General features: G+C 46.0%; 1 protein-coding gene across 1 annotated transcript in view; it reads left to right on the top strand.

Moving 5' to 3' along the window:
* The first annotated feature begins 6,230 nt into the window (after positions 1-6,230).
* The window catches only part of SMYD5 (SMYD family member 5), a 59,853-nt gene continuing 47,467 nt past the window's right edge, over positions 6,231-18,616 (top strand). The window contains exons 1-3 of the mRNA XM_089653331.1: positions 6,231-6,380; positions 14,813-14,921; positions 16,627-16,766. Of these exons, the coding sequence (XP_089509457.1) occupies positions 6,288-6,380; positions 14,813-14,921; positions 16,627-16,766 (342 nt within the window). The 5' untranslated portion in view covers positions 6,231-6,287. The remainder of the gene's footprint in view (positions 6,381-14,812; positions 14,922-16,626; positions 16,767-18,616) is intronic.

Genomic DNA, 18,616 nt, shown 5'->3' with positions numbered 1-18,616 from the left:
CTGCGATTACAAGCAGTCTCTTAAAGGGAGTGCTGCTACTCTCATTGTGTTACCTGTATAAAAGACACCTGTCCACAGGAGCCATCAAACCATCAGAATCCAAACTCTCCACCATGGCAAAGACCAAAGAGCTGTCCAAGGATGTCAGGGACAAGATGGTAGACCTACACAAGGCTGGACTGGGCTACCAAACTATGGCCAAGCAGCTTGGTGAGAAGGTGACAACTAGAGATGAGCGAATTTCTCAAAAATTCGATTCGGCTGATTCGGCGAATTCCAGTATGAAATTCGATTCGATGCGAATTAATTCGCTATGAAGTTAACTTATAAAAAGGGTTTCTAGGCTTCAGAGAGCCTTTAAATTAGTGCAGAACACTGTACCTTTAATTTAAATGCCGTTGGAGATGAAAACAAATGGAAACAAATAGATACAATGTTTCAACCGCTGTATGGAGTGAGTGTCCCAGAACTGTCATAAATAGTCTATTTCTGACAGTTCTGGGACATTCACTCCATACAGCGGTTGAAACATTGTATCTATTTGTTTCCATAAATGACATTCTGCAAATACACTTAGAGGAGCTCTGCAGATACACTTTTTGCCGGCTTGGAATTATTCTTATTTTCATCCTACTTCTTCTTCTTCTTCTTCTTCTTCTTCATCCTCATCCTCTTCTTCTTCTTATAAGGATGAGGATGAAGAAGAAGATGAAGAAGAAGTAGGATGAAAATAAGATTAATTCCAAGCCGGCAAAAAGTGTATCTGCAGAGCTCCTCTAAGTGTATTTGCAGAATGTCATTTATGGAAACAAATAGATACAATGTTTCAACCGCTGTATGGAAGGAATGTCCCAGAACTGTCAGAAATAGACTATTTTTGACAGTTCTGGGACATTCCCTCCATACAGCGGTTTCCGGCAAAAAGTGTATGTGCAGAGTTCCTCTATTCTGCAGATACACTTAGAGGAGCTCTGCAGATACACTTTTTGCCGGCTTGGAATTATTCTTATTTTCATCCTACTTCTTCTTCTTCTTCTTCATCCTCATCCTCAGAAGAAGAGGATGAGGATGAAGAAGAAGAAGAAGAAGAAGAAGAAGTAGAAGAAGTAGGATGAAAATAAGAATAATTCCAAGCCGGCAAAAAGTGTATCTGCAGAGCTCCTCTATTTCTGACAGTTCTCTGACAGCTTCTTCACATGTACAGCGGTTGAAACATCTGTATCCTAAATGGAAACTAATAGATACAATGTTTCAACCGCTGTACATGTGTTCCTTCTGTCAGAGAACTGTCAGAAATAGCGGAGCTCACTGCAGGGACACTTTTGCCGGCTGATCGGGAAATATTCGATTCGCGCACCCGAAGTAGGCAAAATTTCGGATTCGACGCAAATCGAATATTTCCTGAAATTCGACTCGAATTCCGGTTCACCTGGTTCGATTCGCTCATCTCTAGTGACAACAGTTGGTGCAATCATTCACAAATGGAAGAAACACAAAACAAGTGTCAGTCTCCCTAGGTCTGGTGCACCATGCAAGATCACCCCTCGTGGAGTGTCAATGATCATGAGAACAGTGAGGAATCATCCCAGAACTACACGTGAGGATCTTGTCAATGATCTCCAGGCAGCTGGGACCACAGTCACCAAGAAAACAATTGGTAACACACTACGCCGACAAGGACTGAAATCCTGCAGTGCCCGCAAGGTCCCTCTGCTCAAGAAAGCACATGTCCAGGCCCGTCTGAAGTCTGCCACTGAACATCTGAATGATGCAGAGGAGGACTGGTGGAAAGTGTTGTGGTCAGATGAGACCAAAATCCAGCTCTTTGGCATCAACTCAACTCGCCGTGTTTGGAGGAGGAGGAATGCTGCCTATGACCCCAAGAACACCATCCCAACTGTGAAACATGGTGGTGGAAACATTCTGCTTTGGGGGTGTTTTTCTGCTAAGGGGACAGGACAACTGCACAGCATCAAAGGGACGATGGACGGGGCAATGTACCCTCAAATCTTGGGTGAGAGCCTTCTTCCCTCAGCCAGGGCATTGAAAATGGGTGGTGGATGGGTGTTCCAGCATGACAATGACCCAAAACACACGGCCAAGGCAACAAAGGAGCGGCTCAAGAAGAAGCACATTAAGGTCCCGGAGTGGCCTAGCCAGTCTCCAGACCTTAATCCGATTGAATATCTGTGGAGGAGCTGAAAGTTCGAGTTGCCAAACGTCAGCCACAAAACCTTAATGACTTGGAGAGGATCTGCCAAGAGGAGTGGGCCAAAATCCCTCCTGAGATGTGTGCGAACCTGGGGGCCAACTCCAGGAAACGTCTGACCTCTGTGATTGCCAACAAGGGATTGGCCACCAAGTACTAAGTCATGTTTTGTGAAGGGGGTCAAATCCTTCTTTCCCTCATGAACATGCAGATCAGTCATCGTTTGTTAGACGCATTTCTGCTGAATTTGTTGTTGTATTCTGTCTTGCCATCCCGTACTGACCAATAGGAGCGGCCGGAGCCGAGGCGTTTCTTTTTTTTCTTTCAGATTCATTCATTCAGTGAATCATTTCCCTCGTCATATTCCTCATGTTAGATTGATTCGTTTTCAGAATTGGTTTCTTATATTCGGATTCATTTCCTATATTCATTATTTTCCAATCGATTTGAAATTCAAATGTTGGAAGACGGCTATATTCGTTCTATATTATTGTATTCAAATCTATTCTATTCTAGTTTTTACATTTTCTATCCTCTTCTATTCTGTTTTATTATATTCTGCACTGTTTTGTTTTATTCTATTATTTTATGTTCTAGTTAGTATATTCTCTTCTATTGTTTTATTTTCTACTCTGTTTTATTCTATTCTGTTATTCTTTTCTATTCTATCCTGTTATTTTCTGCACCATTCTTTTCTGTTTTATTCTATTCTATTCTGTTTGTTTCTATTGTATGCTATTTGTTTTATTTTATCTCCTCTTATATTCTTTTCTATTCTCTTTTATTCCATTCTATTCCATTTTATTCATTTCTAATCTATTCCTTTATTTTCTGCTCTATTCTTTTATTTTCTATCCTCTTCTATTCCTTTCTATTCTGTTTTATTCTATTCCAGTCTGTTTTATCCTACTCTATTTTATTTTTTTCTATTTTATTATACTCTACTATATTCCTTTATTTTCTATTCTTTCTTATTGTATTCCTTCCTATTCTATTTTTTATGGTCTATTCTATTCTGTTTTATTCTATTCTTTTTTTTCTATTCTTACTGTCTATTTTCTGTGTCCTCTTGTACCAAATTGTATTGTAACTGTAATGTCTACCTTCATTTTATAAAGCACTGAGAAAACTGTTGGCACTATATAAATCATATAATAATAATATCCTCCCCTTCTATCCTTTTCTGTTTTGTTTTATTCTCTTTTTTATTATTTTCTATTCTTTTACTTTCTATTTTTTTATTTTCTGCGTTATTCTACTCTATAATATTCTTTTAATTTTTATTCTATTCTGTTATTCTTTTCTATTATATTCCTCTATTTTCTTCTTTATTCTATTCATTTTTATCGGTTTTATTTTACTCTATTGTATTCCTTTACATTCTATTATATTCTTTTATTTTCTATCCTTTTCTATTCTGTTTTATTCTATTCTTTTCTGTGTAATTGTACTATTATTTTCTATGATATTCCATTATTTTCTACTCTGTTCTATGGAATTCTTTTCTGTTCTATTCTATTTATTTTCTATTCTATTCTGTTTGATCATCTAATACAAAGCAGCCTAAGCAGGAGTCACTTGTTATAACTGGCTGTATTTATTGCAGTATGTTTCCATTTAGGATTTGGATCCTTCATTTTGTACTCGTGTTGTATTTGGGATTAGCTGGGATCTGTCAGTGTTGTGATTCTGGAATTTGGATACATCCGAGTCTCTGCAGGAAACAGAGCCACGGCGCTGTCACCCCCTCCCCCCCCCCCCCAATGACACGGGAAGGATCTCTCACTAGGGGGTCACGGGAAGGATCTCTCACTAGGGGGTCACGGGAAGGATCTCTCACTACGGGGTCACGGGAAGGATCTCTCACTACGGGGTCACGGGAAGGATCTCTCACTGCGGGGTCAAGGGAAGGATCTCTCACTACGGGGTCACGGGAAGGATCTCTCACTACGGGGTCACGGGAAGGATCTCTCACTACGGGGTCACGGGAAGGATCTCTCACTACGGGGGTCACGGGAAGGATCTCTCACTACGGGGGACACGGGAAGGATCTCTCACTACGGGGGACACGGGAAGGATCTCTCACTACGGGGGACACGGGATCTCTCACTGCGGGGTCACGGGAAGGATCTCTCACTGCGGGGTCACGGGAAGGATCTCTCACTATGGGGTCACGGGAAGGATCTCTCACTAAGGGGTCACGGGAAGGATCTCTCACTACGGGGGAAACGGGAAGGATCTCTCACTACGGGGTCACGGGGAGGATCTCTATGGGGGTCACGGGAAGGATCTCTCACTACGGGGTCACGGGAAGGATCTCTCACTACGGGGTCACGGGAAGGATCTCTCACTACGGGGTCACGGGAAGGATCTCTCACTACGGGGGACACGGGAAGGATCTCTCACTACAGGGGACACGGGATCTCTCACTGCGGGGTCACGGGAAGGATCTCTCACTGCGGGGTCACGGGAAGGATCTCTCACTATGGGGTCACGGGAAGGATCTCTCACTATGGGGTCACGGGAAGGATCTCTCACTATGGGGTCACGGGAAGGATCTCTCACTAGGGGGTCACGGGAAGGATCTCTCACTACGGGGTCACGGGAAGGATCTCTCACTACGGGGTCACGGGAAGGATCTCTCACTACGGGGTCACGGGAAGGATCTCTCACTATGGGGTCACGGGAAGGATCTCTCACTATGGGGTCACGGGAAGGATCTCTCACTATGGGGTCACGGGAAGGATCTCTCACTACGGGGTCACGGGAAGGATCTCTCACTACGGGGGAAACGGGAAGGATCTCTCACTACGGGGGAAACGGGGAGGATCTCTATGGGGGTCACGGGAAGGATCTCTCACTACGGGGTCACGGGGAGGATCTCTATGGGGGTCACGGGAAGGATCTCTCACTACGGGGTCACGGGAAGGATCTCTCACTATGGGGGTCACAGGGGAATGGTTTATGTTCTCATAGTTGATTTTTGCAGCTGAAGATCCCTGTACACGCGGCGCTGACCTGTGGGGGGATCAGCACAGAATGAACCTGCAGCATGCGACCTACAATGTAGGGGAGGGGGAGTGGCTCCAGAACAGGGGCGGGGCCAGGGGCGGACTGACCATTTGGAAACTCGGGCACTGCCCAAGAGCCCGGGGTCAGTAGGGGGCCCCATGAGATGCCCCTGGTACCTTTTTCATAGGCTTTTTTGAGTTTGGGCAAGGACACAGGGGCCCCATGATCCCCTATTGCCTGGGGGCCCCATGAGTTGTCAGTCCGCCGCTGGGCGGGACCAAGTTGTTGGCCAAGCGTTGGTCGGATGATGCGCAGCGCTAGCCGTGGGCGGGGAGGGGTGGGCAGAACACTGAGGGGGAGTGGCTAGCAGCGAACTCAAAGCAACGCAGAGTGTGGGCGGGGAGAAGACGGTAGATGAGTAGCAGGGGGCGAGGCTACCGAGGACTGGTGGGCAGACACTGAGGGGGAGTGGCTAGCAGAGGACTAGAAGCAACGTAGTCTGTGGGCGGGGAGAAGACGGTAGATCAGTAGTAGGGGGCGAGGCTACCGCGGACAGGTAGGCGGGGAGGGGTGGGCAGAACACTGAGTGGGAGTGGCTAGCAGTGGACTAGAGGGAACGCAGATTGTGGGCGGGGAGAATACGGTAGATCAGTAGTAGGGGGCGAGGCTACCGCGTACAGGCGGGCGGGGAGGGGTGGGTAGACACTGAGTGGGAGTGGCTAGCAGTGGACTAGAAGGAACGCAGACTGTGGGCGGGGAGAAGACAATAGATCAGTAGCAGGGGGCGAGGCTACCACGGACAGGCGGGCGGGGAGGGGTGGGCAGAACACTTAGTCGGCCCACTGCTGACTAAGAAGCAAGGCGAACTGTGGGCGTGGAGTGGGCGGTAGAAGAATGTCAGGAGGCGTGGCTAGAACTGGTAATCGGGGAGGAGGCGGTACTAGCGGCGGTGGGCGGGCAGAACAGTGGCGGTGGGGAGTGGCCAGCAGGGCGATAGAGTTGTGGACGGGGAGGAGCGCGGTGACGTGTTGCGGCCCTCGGAAGGCTCAGGCTCCTCCCTCCCATCATGGCGGCCTCCATGGCTGACATGTTCTGGCGGTGTGCGGTACCGGAGGCGGCCAAGCGGACGGTGGAGATCCGACACATCGGTGGCGGCAAGGTAGGTTCGGGGGATGGGTTCCCTGCATCCGGGGATGTGGTGTGAGCCCCGTGTACCCTCCAATGGCCTTCTATGTAGGAGGGATCCAGAGGGTGAAATAGGATACTGTCTGTGTGCCCCTCTGACCAATCAGGGGGATGGATCTGGGGGTGTAAGGGTTAATGTTCCCAGCACGGCTCCTGCATTCAGAGAATCCCAAGGCGGCTCGGCCTGATTGGCTCCCTCCAGGCTGGTGGCAGATTCTGCGTCAGGGAGAGCGGATTGCCTGTTTGATGAAGGTGATGGATGACGGCCCGATCACCCCGACCTGGTCCTCCGACGCACATTAACCGCCTTCGTGTCAACGGGCGTCCCAGCAGGCCGTTCATTTTCATTGGCTGCCCAAGGCACCGGGAAGGCACGTTAAAGGGTTCAACGAAGGAGGGCATTCACAACCGTTCCCTCCGCAATGATCAACGCAGGCCCGGCGCAACAACAAGAGGAGATCCAGTGTGTCCTATGGGTCCAGCTCTCGCCATTGATGGCCGTATTAGGTCCGTGATGTCACAAGCATCCCCCCGCCCCTTTGTAATGTGGGAGTCTCCCACTCGCAGGTCATTGGACCAGGAATGACACCTGACGTCCAGGTTCAGGCCCAAACCCAGCTCCGAACAAGCCTAAGCTCATCTCTAGTAGTCAGCCATATTGGAGGTAAAGTCAAAGAATGGCGCACCCAACGATCATCTCATAGGTCCATATCGATAGCACTGTGTCTACATGGAGAATGAAGGTAGTCAACGTGTTTCGGGGCCAAGGGCTCTTCATCAGGGTGGAGGCTTCATGTCAGATTTTTGTAAATGGCCTCCAAGGAATGTCCTAAAGGGCAATCTGGTCATACTTGTGATGGAGATCCCAGTTCCAGAATTATGGACTTTTGGGATGATTGGTGCTCCCTTTTGTGGACATCTTTATTCTGGTGGCTCCTACTCTGTAGGGAACCCCCAGCTCTGTGTCCTTGAGCAGCCATAGTCCTCCAGTTCCCCTACTATCTTCTGGTAGTAAGATCCGAGTCCATGACGTTGATCCAGTAGATCTGTTTCTCTATATTGGATTAATGCTTTTATGAGCATCTCCACCTCTTTTTGTAATGTGATCTCCGGGATAGGCAATCGCCCACCCAAAGGTGGCTTTTGGGCTTGGACATGGACCCAGTTCCTAAGAAACATAAGTTCGTCTTTAGTAGTCAGCCATATTGGAGGTAAGTGTGAAATCAGAGAATCAAGCGCCCAACGATCATCTCAAAAGTCCATAATTCTTTGATGGCACTGGGACAACAGGAAGAACAGTGGTATCCAACCTGTTTCTGGGATAAGGGCCCTTCAAGCTTAGGCTTCATATCTGATTTTCTTAAATGGCCTCTGAGGATCGTCCTAAAAGGCAATCTGTCTTACTTGTGATGGAGATACCAGTTCCAGAATTGTGGACTTTTGGGATGATTGTTTGTTTGGCGCTCTCTTTGTGGACATCTCTATTCTGGTGGCTCCTACTCTGTGGGGAACCCCTGGCTTGGTGTGCTTGAGCAGCCGTAGTCCTCCAGTTCCCCTACTGTCTTCTGGTAGTTGGTAGTAAGATCCAAGTCCATGATCTTGATCCAGTATAGCTGTGTTTTTCTATATTGGATTAATGCTTTTATGGACACCTCCACCTTTTTTTGTAATGTGATCTCTGGGATAGGCATTCTCTCACCCATAGGTGGCTTTTGGGCTTGGACACGGATCCAGTTCCACACAAACAAAAGCTCATCTCTAGTAGTAAGCCATATTGGAGGGAAGTGTAAAATTTAAGAATAGAGCATCCAGCGATCATCTCAAAAGGCCATCATTCTTTCTTGATGGCCCTGAGACAACAGAACAGTAACCAACATGATTCAGGGCTAAGGGCCCTTCATCAGGGCTTAGGCTTCTTAAATGGCCTCTGAGGAACGTCCTAAAGGGCAATCTGTCTTGGTTGTAATGGAGATCCCAGTTCCAGAATTGTGGATATTTGGGATGATTGGTGCTCCATTCTTTGGGTTTTTTTGTAGATGTCTTTATTCTGGTTGATGCTACTCTGTGGAATATGCCTGGCTGTGTGCCTAAGCAGGCAAAATCATCCTCTTCCCCTACTATCTTCTGTTAGTTGGTAGTAAGATCCAAGTCCATGATATTGACCCAGTATGACGGTGTTTCCATATTGGATTAATGCTTTCACAAGCATCTGCTGCGTCCCTTTGTAATGTAAGCTCTGGGGTGGGCAGTCTCCCTCCCACAGCTGTCCTTGGGGCTTGGACCCGAACCCAGTTCAACAAATGCAAGCTCATCTCTAGTAGTCAGCCATATTGGAGGTAAGTGTAAAATCAAAGAATTTGGCGCCCAACGATCATCTCAAAATTCCATAATTCTTTATGGATAGCACCGTGACAACAGAACAAGGGTAGCCAACACATTTCAGAGCCCAAGTCCTCTCCCTTCATCGGGGCCTAGGCTTAATATCAGATTTTCTTAAATGCCCTCTGAAGATCCTCCTAAAGGGCAATCTTTTCCACTCAACCGGTAATGGAAATCCCAGATCTGGATTTTGTGGACGTTTGGAATGATTGGTGTTCCATTCTTTTGATTTTTAGGTGGACCTCCCTGGTGGCTCTTACTCTATGGAGTACCTTTTTGGTTTTGTGTGTTCGAGCAGCTGAAATGATCCAGTTCTACTGCTTTCTGGTTGGCTGGAGTAAGATCCTTTTTGATGACATTGACAAAATGTGGCCATGGGACTGTATTCACATGGTAGCCAACACATTACAGAGACCAAGTCCTCTCCCTTCATTGGGGCCTAGGCTTAATATCAGATTTTCTTAAATGGCCTCTGAGGAACCTCCTAAAGGGCAATCTTTTTCAATCAACCGATAATGGAAATCCCAGATCTGGAATTGTGGACGTTTGGAATGATTGTCTGGCGTTCCATTCTTTTGATTTTAGGTGGACCTCCCTGGTGGCTCTTACTCTATGGAGTACCTGTTTGGCTTTGTGTGTTCGAGCAGCTGAAATTATCCAGTTCTACTGCCTTCTGGTTGGCAGGAGTAAGGTCCTAGTTGATGACATTGACGTAACGTGGCCATGTGACTATATCCGGTCGATCATGTTGTAAGCCTTTTGTAATGTCAGCTGTGAGGTGGGGGGGATCGCCCAGCCTCAGCTCACTGAACCAAGAATGATAGCTGACTTCTGGGATTGAACCTGAACCCAGTTCCAAACAAATGCAAGCTCATCTCTAGTAGTTGGTCTTATTAGAGGCAAATAACATTCAAGAATAGAATACCCAACAATCATCTGGAATGTCCATAATTCCTGACCCTAATACCAGGAAGAACAGCAGTAGCCAGCCTGTTTCAGGGGCCAAGAGATCCCCCTCCATCAGGGATTGGTCTCCATCAGTTTTTCTTTCTGAATGGGTTTTATAAAAACTCCTGAAGAGTAATCCATTTCACTTTACTGGTAATGAAGATCCTAGTACTGGGATTATGGTCTTTTGTGTTCTATCCTTTGATTTCACACGGACCTCTCAATTTGGGTCACCCTTTTCTGTGGGGTGTGCCCCACTTTGTGTAGTAGAGCAACTGAAGTCATCTAGCTCTTAAGGTTGTCCAGTAAGATTCGAGTTAGACATTGACCCCCATAATGGGTGCCAAGTTGACTCCAATATGGCTATATTAGGTCAACTAGTTCAGTCATCCCCACCCATTTTGTAAAAAAAAATGGCTGTTGGGTTGGGGGAATCCTCCACCCACAACTCATTGGGTCACAAAGGACAGCTGATTTCTGAGTTCAGACCCAAACCCAATTCCAAACAAATGCTAACTCATCCCTAGTAGTCAGCCATATTGGAAGTGTATAATCCAACCATAGAACGTCAAATGGCAATCTCAAAGGTCCACAGTCCATGTAGAACCTCCTGAAGGCTGGTCTGTCTCACTCGGAGTTGAGATTCTGGTACCAGAATTATGGACTTTCAGGTGATTGACAGTGTATTCTGTGATTTTACATGACTGTCTCAATTCAGGTGGCCCCTACTGCTTGGGGTACCCTTGCTTTATGTGCTCCATCAGCCAAGGTCATCCAGCTCCACTACCGTCTTTTGGTTGACAAGACTAAGATCCGAGTCGATGACGCTGACCCAGTATGGCCATGTGGCTGTATCAGGTCAACGATTTTGCAAGCATCCCTGCCCTATTATAAGTTTTCAGCAGGGTGGGGAGTCGCCCACAGGCAGCTTATTGGACCTGGCATGACACCTGACTTTAGGAACCTGACTTGAAGTTGGTTACATACCAAACGATGGCTCATCCCCCAGTAGTTGAGTGCCAAGCAATCATCAAAAGTCCTTAACCCCTCGCCTACCGGCACTTCTACCCCCTTCCTGTCCAGGACAATTTTCAGCTTTCAGCACTGTCGCACTTTGACAATTGTGCGGTCATGCAACACTGTACCCATATGAAATTTTTAGAATTTTTTTCAATACAAATAGAGCTTTCTTTTGGTGGTGTTTAATCGCGCTGGGTGTTTATTTTTTTTGCTATAAAAGAGCAAAAAATTTGAAAAAAAAGTTTTTCTTAGTTTCTGTTATAAAATTATACAAATGGATATTTTTTTTTCTTCACTGATGTGTGTTGATGAGGCTGCCCGGATAGGCGTCAGTGTTGGGCACGGGTGGGCGTCAGTGTTGGGCACGGGTGGGCGTCAGTGTTGGGCACGGGTGGGCATCAGTGATAGGCAGGACTGCTGAGGTGTCATGGATAGGCAACACTGCTGGGCTCATGTGGGTGGCACTATTGGGCACTGATCATCAATATCCTGATGATCAGAGCCAATCACTTCTCTGACAATGGCTGGTTCTCGGTAGTACTTTCCTCACGCTGTGACAGTGTGAGGAAAGTTCAGCCGATAACTGGCAACTGAATTTACCCGGTGATCTGCTGTGTCATTGGACACAGCTAATCACGTGGTAAAGGGCCACCGTGATTGGCCGTTTACCGTATCACGTGATCAGCTATGTCCATAGCAAACGGCGATCACTGGGGGCGCACAGGGGGCATATTCTGGAATGACGTCCATGGACGTGGTCCCAGAACCAGACATCCGCTCTGTAGTCATCTTTTGGCTGTAGCACAGTAGGGAAGAGGTTAATGCTTTATTGTTCATAGTAATGTGTAGAGGCGTACACCGTGCCGAGGTCCTTCATTGAGAACTACACGCCGATAGCCGCTAAGGCTGTCAAGACTTGTAGTTCATTTATTCACAGAACACGTATCCCGTGATCAGCTGTGTCCGTAGGACATGGTAATCACCGGCGGTGCTTGGGGCGCGCAGGAGGCGTGTTCTGGAATGATGTGTCCCAGAACCAGACAACCGCGCCGTAGCCATCTTTCAGCTATAGCGCGGTAGGGAAGAAGTTAATGCTGCTTTTAAAAAGTGACAGTACGGGGAATGTCTTCCTGTACTGCTCTCATAGGGAGGGAGGGGAGCAAAAAACAGCTGCAGGATCGGGAACATGTTACACGTTCCACCCTAAAAATGGGTGGCACATTTAATATGTTCCCAAAGGTGGACTTATTCTAGTCAAGTAAACTAAACTTGCTTTTTAAAATTTTTGTATTTTTTTTTTTTTTAATTACAAATGGAATGGTAAGGACTGTACAGTGAGGAACAGAAGTATTTGAACACCCTGCGATTTTGCAAGTTCTCCCACTTAGAAATCATGGAGGGGTCTGACATTCACATTGTAGGTGCATTCCCACTCTAAGAGACAGAATTTAAAAAAAAAAAAAAACGAAATCCCATTGTATGATTTGTAAAGAATGTATTTGTCTCGCACTGCTGAACAGAAGTATTTGAACCCCTGAGAAGATCAGTGTTAATATTTGGTACAGAAGCCTTTGTTTGCCATTACAGAGGTCAGACGTTTCCTGTAGTTCCTGACCAGGTTTGCACTGCAACAGGGATTTTTGCCGACTCCTCCACACAGATCTCCTCTAGATCTGTCAGGTTTCGGGGCTGTCGCTGAGCAACACGGAGTTTCAGCTCCCTCCAAAGATGTTCTATTGGATTTAGGTCTGGAGACTGGCTAGGCCACTCCAGAACCTTGATATGCTTCTTACGGGGCCACTCCTTGGTTATCCTGGATGTGTGCTTCGGGTCGTTGTCATGTTGGAAGACCCAGCCACGACCCATCTTCAATGCTCTGACTGAGGGAAGGAGGTTGTTGCTCAAAATCTCACAATAAATGGCCCTCTCCTCTCCTTAATACAGTGCAGTCGTCCTGCCCCTTCGCAGAAAAGCACCCCCAAAACATGATGTTACCACCCCCACGCTTCACAGTAGGGATGGTGTTCTTGGGATGCAACTCATCCTTCTTTTTCCTCCAAACACGACGAGTGAAGTTTAGACCAAAAAGTTCTACTTTGGTCTCATCTGACCACATGACTTTCTCCCATGCCTCCTCTGGATCATCCAGATGGTCATTGGCAACCTTCAGACGGGCCTGGACATGTGATGACTTGAGCAGGGGAACCTTCCGTGCAATGCATGATTTGAAACCATGACGGCGTAGTGTTCTACCGACAGTCACCTTTGAAACTGTGGTCCCAGCTCTCTTCATGTCATTGGCCAGCTCCTCCCTTGTAGTTCTGGCCTGATTCCTCACCTTTCTTATGATCAGTGATACCCCACGAGGTGAGATCTTGCATGAAGCCCCAGTCCGAGTGAGACTGACAGTCGTCTTTAGCCTCTTCCATTTTCTAACAATTGCTCCAACAGTTGATCTATTTTCACCAAGCTGCTCGGCAATTGCCCCGTAGCCCTTTCCAGCCTTGTGGAGGTCCACAATTTTGTCTCTGGTGTCTTTTGACAGCTCTTTGGTCTTGCCCATGGTAGTAGTTGGCATCTGACTGACTGTGGGGTGGACAGGTGTCTTTTTTAAAGAGCTCAGACAGGTGCTACTAAGTTAGATTAATGAGTGGAGTAGAGGTGGACTTTTTAAAGGCGCAGTAACAGGTCTTTGAGAGCCAGAATTCTTGCTGTTTCTCAGGTGTTCAAATACTTCTGTTCAGCAGTGCGAGACAAATAAATTCTTTAAAAATCATACAATGTCATTTCCTGAATAATTTTTTTTTGTAATTCTGTCTCTCAGAGTGGGAATGCACCTACAATGAATATCAGACCCCTCCATGATTTCTAAGTGGGAGAACTTGCAAAATCGCAGGGGGTTCAAATACTTCTGTTCCTCACTGTACATGTGAAGGACATTTCAACTATGCATGAGAACAGGTCACCACCCCCCCCCCCCTTTCCCTCGTAATCATTTAATATCCTCCTGCCAATATACATTCCCAGTTATTGGCAATGCTGATCCAGAAGCATATATTGCTGTATGAAGAGCTGGGTGAATGTTCTCCTGAATTTCAGGTGCCCTTTTTCTCTATAAATGAAGGGATTGTGTATTTTTGAGAGGCCGTGGTTTGTAACATTTCCTTCCTCGAAGATGCTGCTGGTGAAGAAACACTTTATGAAGATCCAGAAGCAGCAGAAAGAGTGTTTCTGGAATGAGAACTCTGGAGGGAAAATTTACTTGCACTTTTAATATGTCCTCATTTCATAAAGTTTTTTTTTTTTTTTTTTTATGTCTTTAGGTGCCCTAAAGACATAAAAAATAACTTTTATGAAATGATGAGGACATAATAAAAGTGCAAGTAGCTTTTCCCTCCAGCATGTGTAGAATTTGGAAAAGAATATTTCTTCCCGCATTATTTGCAAATTGAAGCTTTGCTCTTAGCAGTGATTACACCATGGAAATGGTTTTAAACTCTAGATGTTGGTCTCACCATTTTTACCCAGTTTTTTTTTTTTTTTTTTTCTTTCCCTCCTCTATTTACTGAGCAGATTTTAGGGAAACATTATGCTGTAATGATGGAGAACATTCAAAAGGATAATTTAAAGGTTACAGAGTTGACCTTATTTTGTCAGAAAAAATTACCCTCTTTCCTGTTGAGGACTGAGAGGACAGAAACGATCTACTGCATCCCAACAATCACCCAACTGTAGGAGGTACAAGATGGAGCCCACAACCATACTAAACTGGAGCCTTTCTCCTGCTGTGCCTCCGAGTGTCTGAAATGCATATTTCTTTTGCTTGAGAAGTACAGTGTTACTTGAATTGTATTCCAGGACTTTTGTCTTCAGCTGAGAGAACTTGCAATAATTTTAAGACTTTACATAAAGTGTCAGAACTCTTTCATTAGGGTCTTCATGTTGTATAGTTTCTATACCATGTCATAGATACATTATTTATCATTGTAAAAGAACATATTCCACACATTCCCCTTTTTTTTTTTTTTTTTTTAACACTTTAACTTTGTCTCTACACAGGGAAAGGGGCTGTTTGCCACTCGCAGTATTCGGAAAGGAGAAACCATCTTCCAGGAGAGGCCTCTGGTGTCTTCCCAGTTCCAGTGGAACGCCCTGTACCGCTACAGAGGTGAGACTGACCTGCAGGATGATGGATACAGCAATTATGGGCAGCACAGTGGCTAAGTGGTTAGCACTTCTGCCTGGCAGTACTAGGGTCGTTGGTTCGAATCCCAACCATGGCACCACCTGCTTGGAGTTTGCATGTTCTCCCTGTGTCTGCGTGGGTTTCCTCTGGGTACTCCGGTTTCCTCCCACACTCCAAAGACATGCTGGTAGGTGAATTGGCTTCTGTCTAAATTGTCCCTAGTATGTGTATGTATGAATGTGAGTTAGGGACCTTAGATTGTACACCCCTTGAGGGTTAGGGACCTTAGATTGTACACCCCTTGAGGGTTAGGGACCTTAGATTGTACACCCCTTGAGGGTTAGGGACCTTAGATTGTACACCCCTTGAGGGTTAGGGACCTTAGATGTTACGCCCCTTGAGGGTTAGGGACCTTAGATTGTACACCCCTTGAGGGTTAGGGACCTTAGATGTTACGCCCCTTGAGGGTTAGGGACCTTAGATTGTACACCCCTTGAGGGTTAGGGACCTTAGATGTTACGCCCCTTGAGGGTTAGGGACTGATGTGAATGTACAATATATATATATATATATAGAGAGAGAGATGGATAATTATATATCTGTGCGTATGTATGTATGTGTGTGTGTATGTGTATATATATATATATATATATATATATATATATATATATATATATATATATATATATATATATATATATATATATATATATATACACACACACACACACATTTCTGTAAAAAACAGGCATTGCCCCCCCCCCCCCCCAAAAAAAAAGTACCCCTCTTGGGTGGAGCTCTGCTTTAAATCAAACTGATATGAACAGGTGCCATTGAAAATCATGGGCTGCGACTTGTCGCATCCAGAGTCGCATGACGAGTCCCACAAGTGTACGTGTGTAAAGCAAAGATGTACTCTTCTCAAAAACACTGGGGGTTATTTACTAAAACTGGAGGGTGCAAAATCTGGTGCAGCTCTGCGTAGAAACCAATCAGCTTCCAGGTTTTGTCAAAGCTTAATTGAATAAGCTGAAGTTAGGAGCTGATTGGCCGCCATGCACAGCTGCACCAGATTCTGCGTGCTCCAGTTGTAGTAAATCTCCCCCAGAGTAGTCTGCTCATGCTCAGTGACCATTCTCCCCTGCTATTGAGCACTGCACAGCCTGGCTGGTCACCCACACACCCCCTCGAATCCTTGCTGTTCATCAGTGGTTGTCAATTTGTTCGTTCTATATGGCCACAGATGCGATTCCTGAGATCACCAAATACAATATTTTTTATGTCTTGATAAAAATAACTGAAGACTTAGAGGAGGAGATGGCCATAGACTGGCACAGGAGTTGTTGGAGATTGGAGTCAAGCTGTCAGGGACTGGGGACATGTTACATGAAACGTCTACCGATCACAGCTATTATAGACCCATTACACATCCGTAATCCCACTGCTGAGTTCAAGGGCCACACTGCAGTCACCAGAGGGCCACAGGTTGGGCACCAAGGGTGTACATAGTCTGTACCTGGAAGCTGTGTCTAACAGACTCCAGGAATTGTAATTTGAAAGGACAGGTCCTAAATCACATAGGTGTCCACTCTGCCAACACTCCCTCATTCTACTTCTATGTAAATACTATACAGTGTATCTGTAACCTGAGACAGGACCTCTTAGTGTTTCTTTGGTTATTTTGCAGCCTGCGATCACTGCCTGCGGTCTCTGGAGACGGCTGAAGAAAATGCCAAGAGGTTGTCTGGAAATGCTCATGTGAACCTTCCATACCCTGAACTTTGCACCATTCAGAATGGGCTCCACCAGCAATGTCCGGATTGTCAGGTGAGAACGGAGTAGGCGATGGGAACTGCTATGAGCTGTCCTGTAATTGGATCGCACGTCCACTTGTGGGATCCATGGTGAAGGGAGGGATGACGTTTTGTTCCACTACCGTGCCGGCTTTCTTCTACATCTGGCAAATCTGCTCCTCCTTTGTATTCCGGGACACGTAGAGCTCCTGCTGCACTTTCAAGCTGCTCAGATGTAAGAGATGCAGGTCCTGTAGGCAACCCTAGAGCTGTGGTTGTGTCTCCTCACCCCTCTCCTCCTCGTCTTTCGCAAAATGAAGCCCGAGGCAAAGAGGAGAGGGGTGCAGAGACACAGCCACAGCTCTGGGGTCATCTATGAAACCTTCGGTGCCTACATCCAAGCAGCCTGAAGGTACAGCAGGACTTTGATGTCAGCAGTGAAGATCTCCTGAGCGGCTTAAATATACAATGAGAACTTTGCTAGGAAACAAAAAGATTTGCAGGACGAGAACGAGAGACTGCATTGTGGTGGGTTGCTTTTGAGGAAAAGGAAAATATAACGGCTTTAACCAGGATAAGATTTTGTTCTCCCTGGAGTTGGGCTTTTAAAGTAGAGGAGTAGCATAGGTCTGACTAGTTATAACATGACACCCCTCCCCATCCCGCCTAACACATATATGTGTTTTTTTGTTTTTTTTTAATTATTATTTATATAATAACCTCTGCAGCAATGCTGGCAGCACTCACACATCTATTTCCCAAAGACAACCTCTGGATATGACGCTGAGCATGTGCAATCAACTTCTTTGGTGGACCATGGTGAGGTCTGTTCTGAGTGGAACCTGTCCTGTTACACCGCTGTATGGTCTTGGCCACCGTGCTGCAGCTCAGTTTCAGGGTCTTGGCAATCTTCCTATAGCCTCGGCCATCTTTATGTAGAGCAACAATTCTTTTTTTCAGATCCTCAGAGAGTTCTTTGCCATGAGGTGCCATGTTGAACTTCCAGTGACCAGTATGAGAGAGTGACAGTGATAACACCAAATGTAACCCACCCTCTCCCCATTCACACCTGAGACCTTGTAACACTAACGAGTCACATGACACCGGGGAGGGAAAATGGCTAACTGGGCCCAATTTGGACCTTGTCACTTAGGGGTGGAGTCACTTTTGTTGCCAACGGTTTAGACATTAATGGCGGTGTGTTGAGGTATTTTGAGGGGGCAGCAAATTTACATGTTATACAAGCTGTACACTGACTACGTCACATTGTAGCAAAGTGTCATTTCTTCAGTGTTGTCACATGAAAAGAGAATACAATATTTACAGAAATGTGAGGGGGGGACTCGCTTGACTGCATACAGAAATGCTTCCACCAAAAACCCTGGATGTCTTCCCTGTGCTCTTCCTGAATGTAATTCAGTGCAGATACATTGTTTACTGGCCTTAATGGCCTGGGACACTGTCAGTTGGGACATGGATGTGAGGTCATACACATCGCTTCCAGGTCAGGAACAAGAAGGGTATGCGCTTCTCCCGTCCCTCTAACTGGCGGTGCCCACTATGCCGGTCCCGGGCCCGCAAATGTGCAAGTGGAACCCGGGATATACAGGTGAAACTCTAAAAATTAGAATATGGCGCATTCATTCATTTATTTCAGTGCAGCAACTTAAAAGGTGAAACTAATATATGAGACTCATTACATGCAAAGCAAGGTAGTTCAAGCCGGGATTTGTCATCATTGTGATGATTATGGCTTACAGCTCATGAAAACCCCAAATCCACAATCTCAGAAAATGAGAATATTCCATGCAATCAATAAAACACGGATTGTACATAGAACAATATCGCACCTCTGAAAAGTAGAAGCATGCATATGTACTCAGT

This window comes from Staurois parvus, unplaced genomic scaffold, assembly GCF_062004578.1.
Source record: "Staurois parvus isolate SC_StPar_1 unplaced genomic scaffold, SC_StPar_1.0 ptg000706l, whole genome shotgun sequence".
In the NCBI taxonomy this organism is placed as follows: Eukaryota; Metazoa; Chordata; class Amphibia; order Anura; family Ranidae; genus Staurois; species Staurois parvus.
This window is presented reverse-complemented; position numbering and strand designations above follow the sequence as displayed.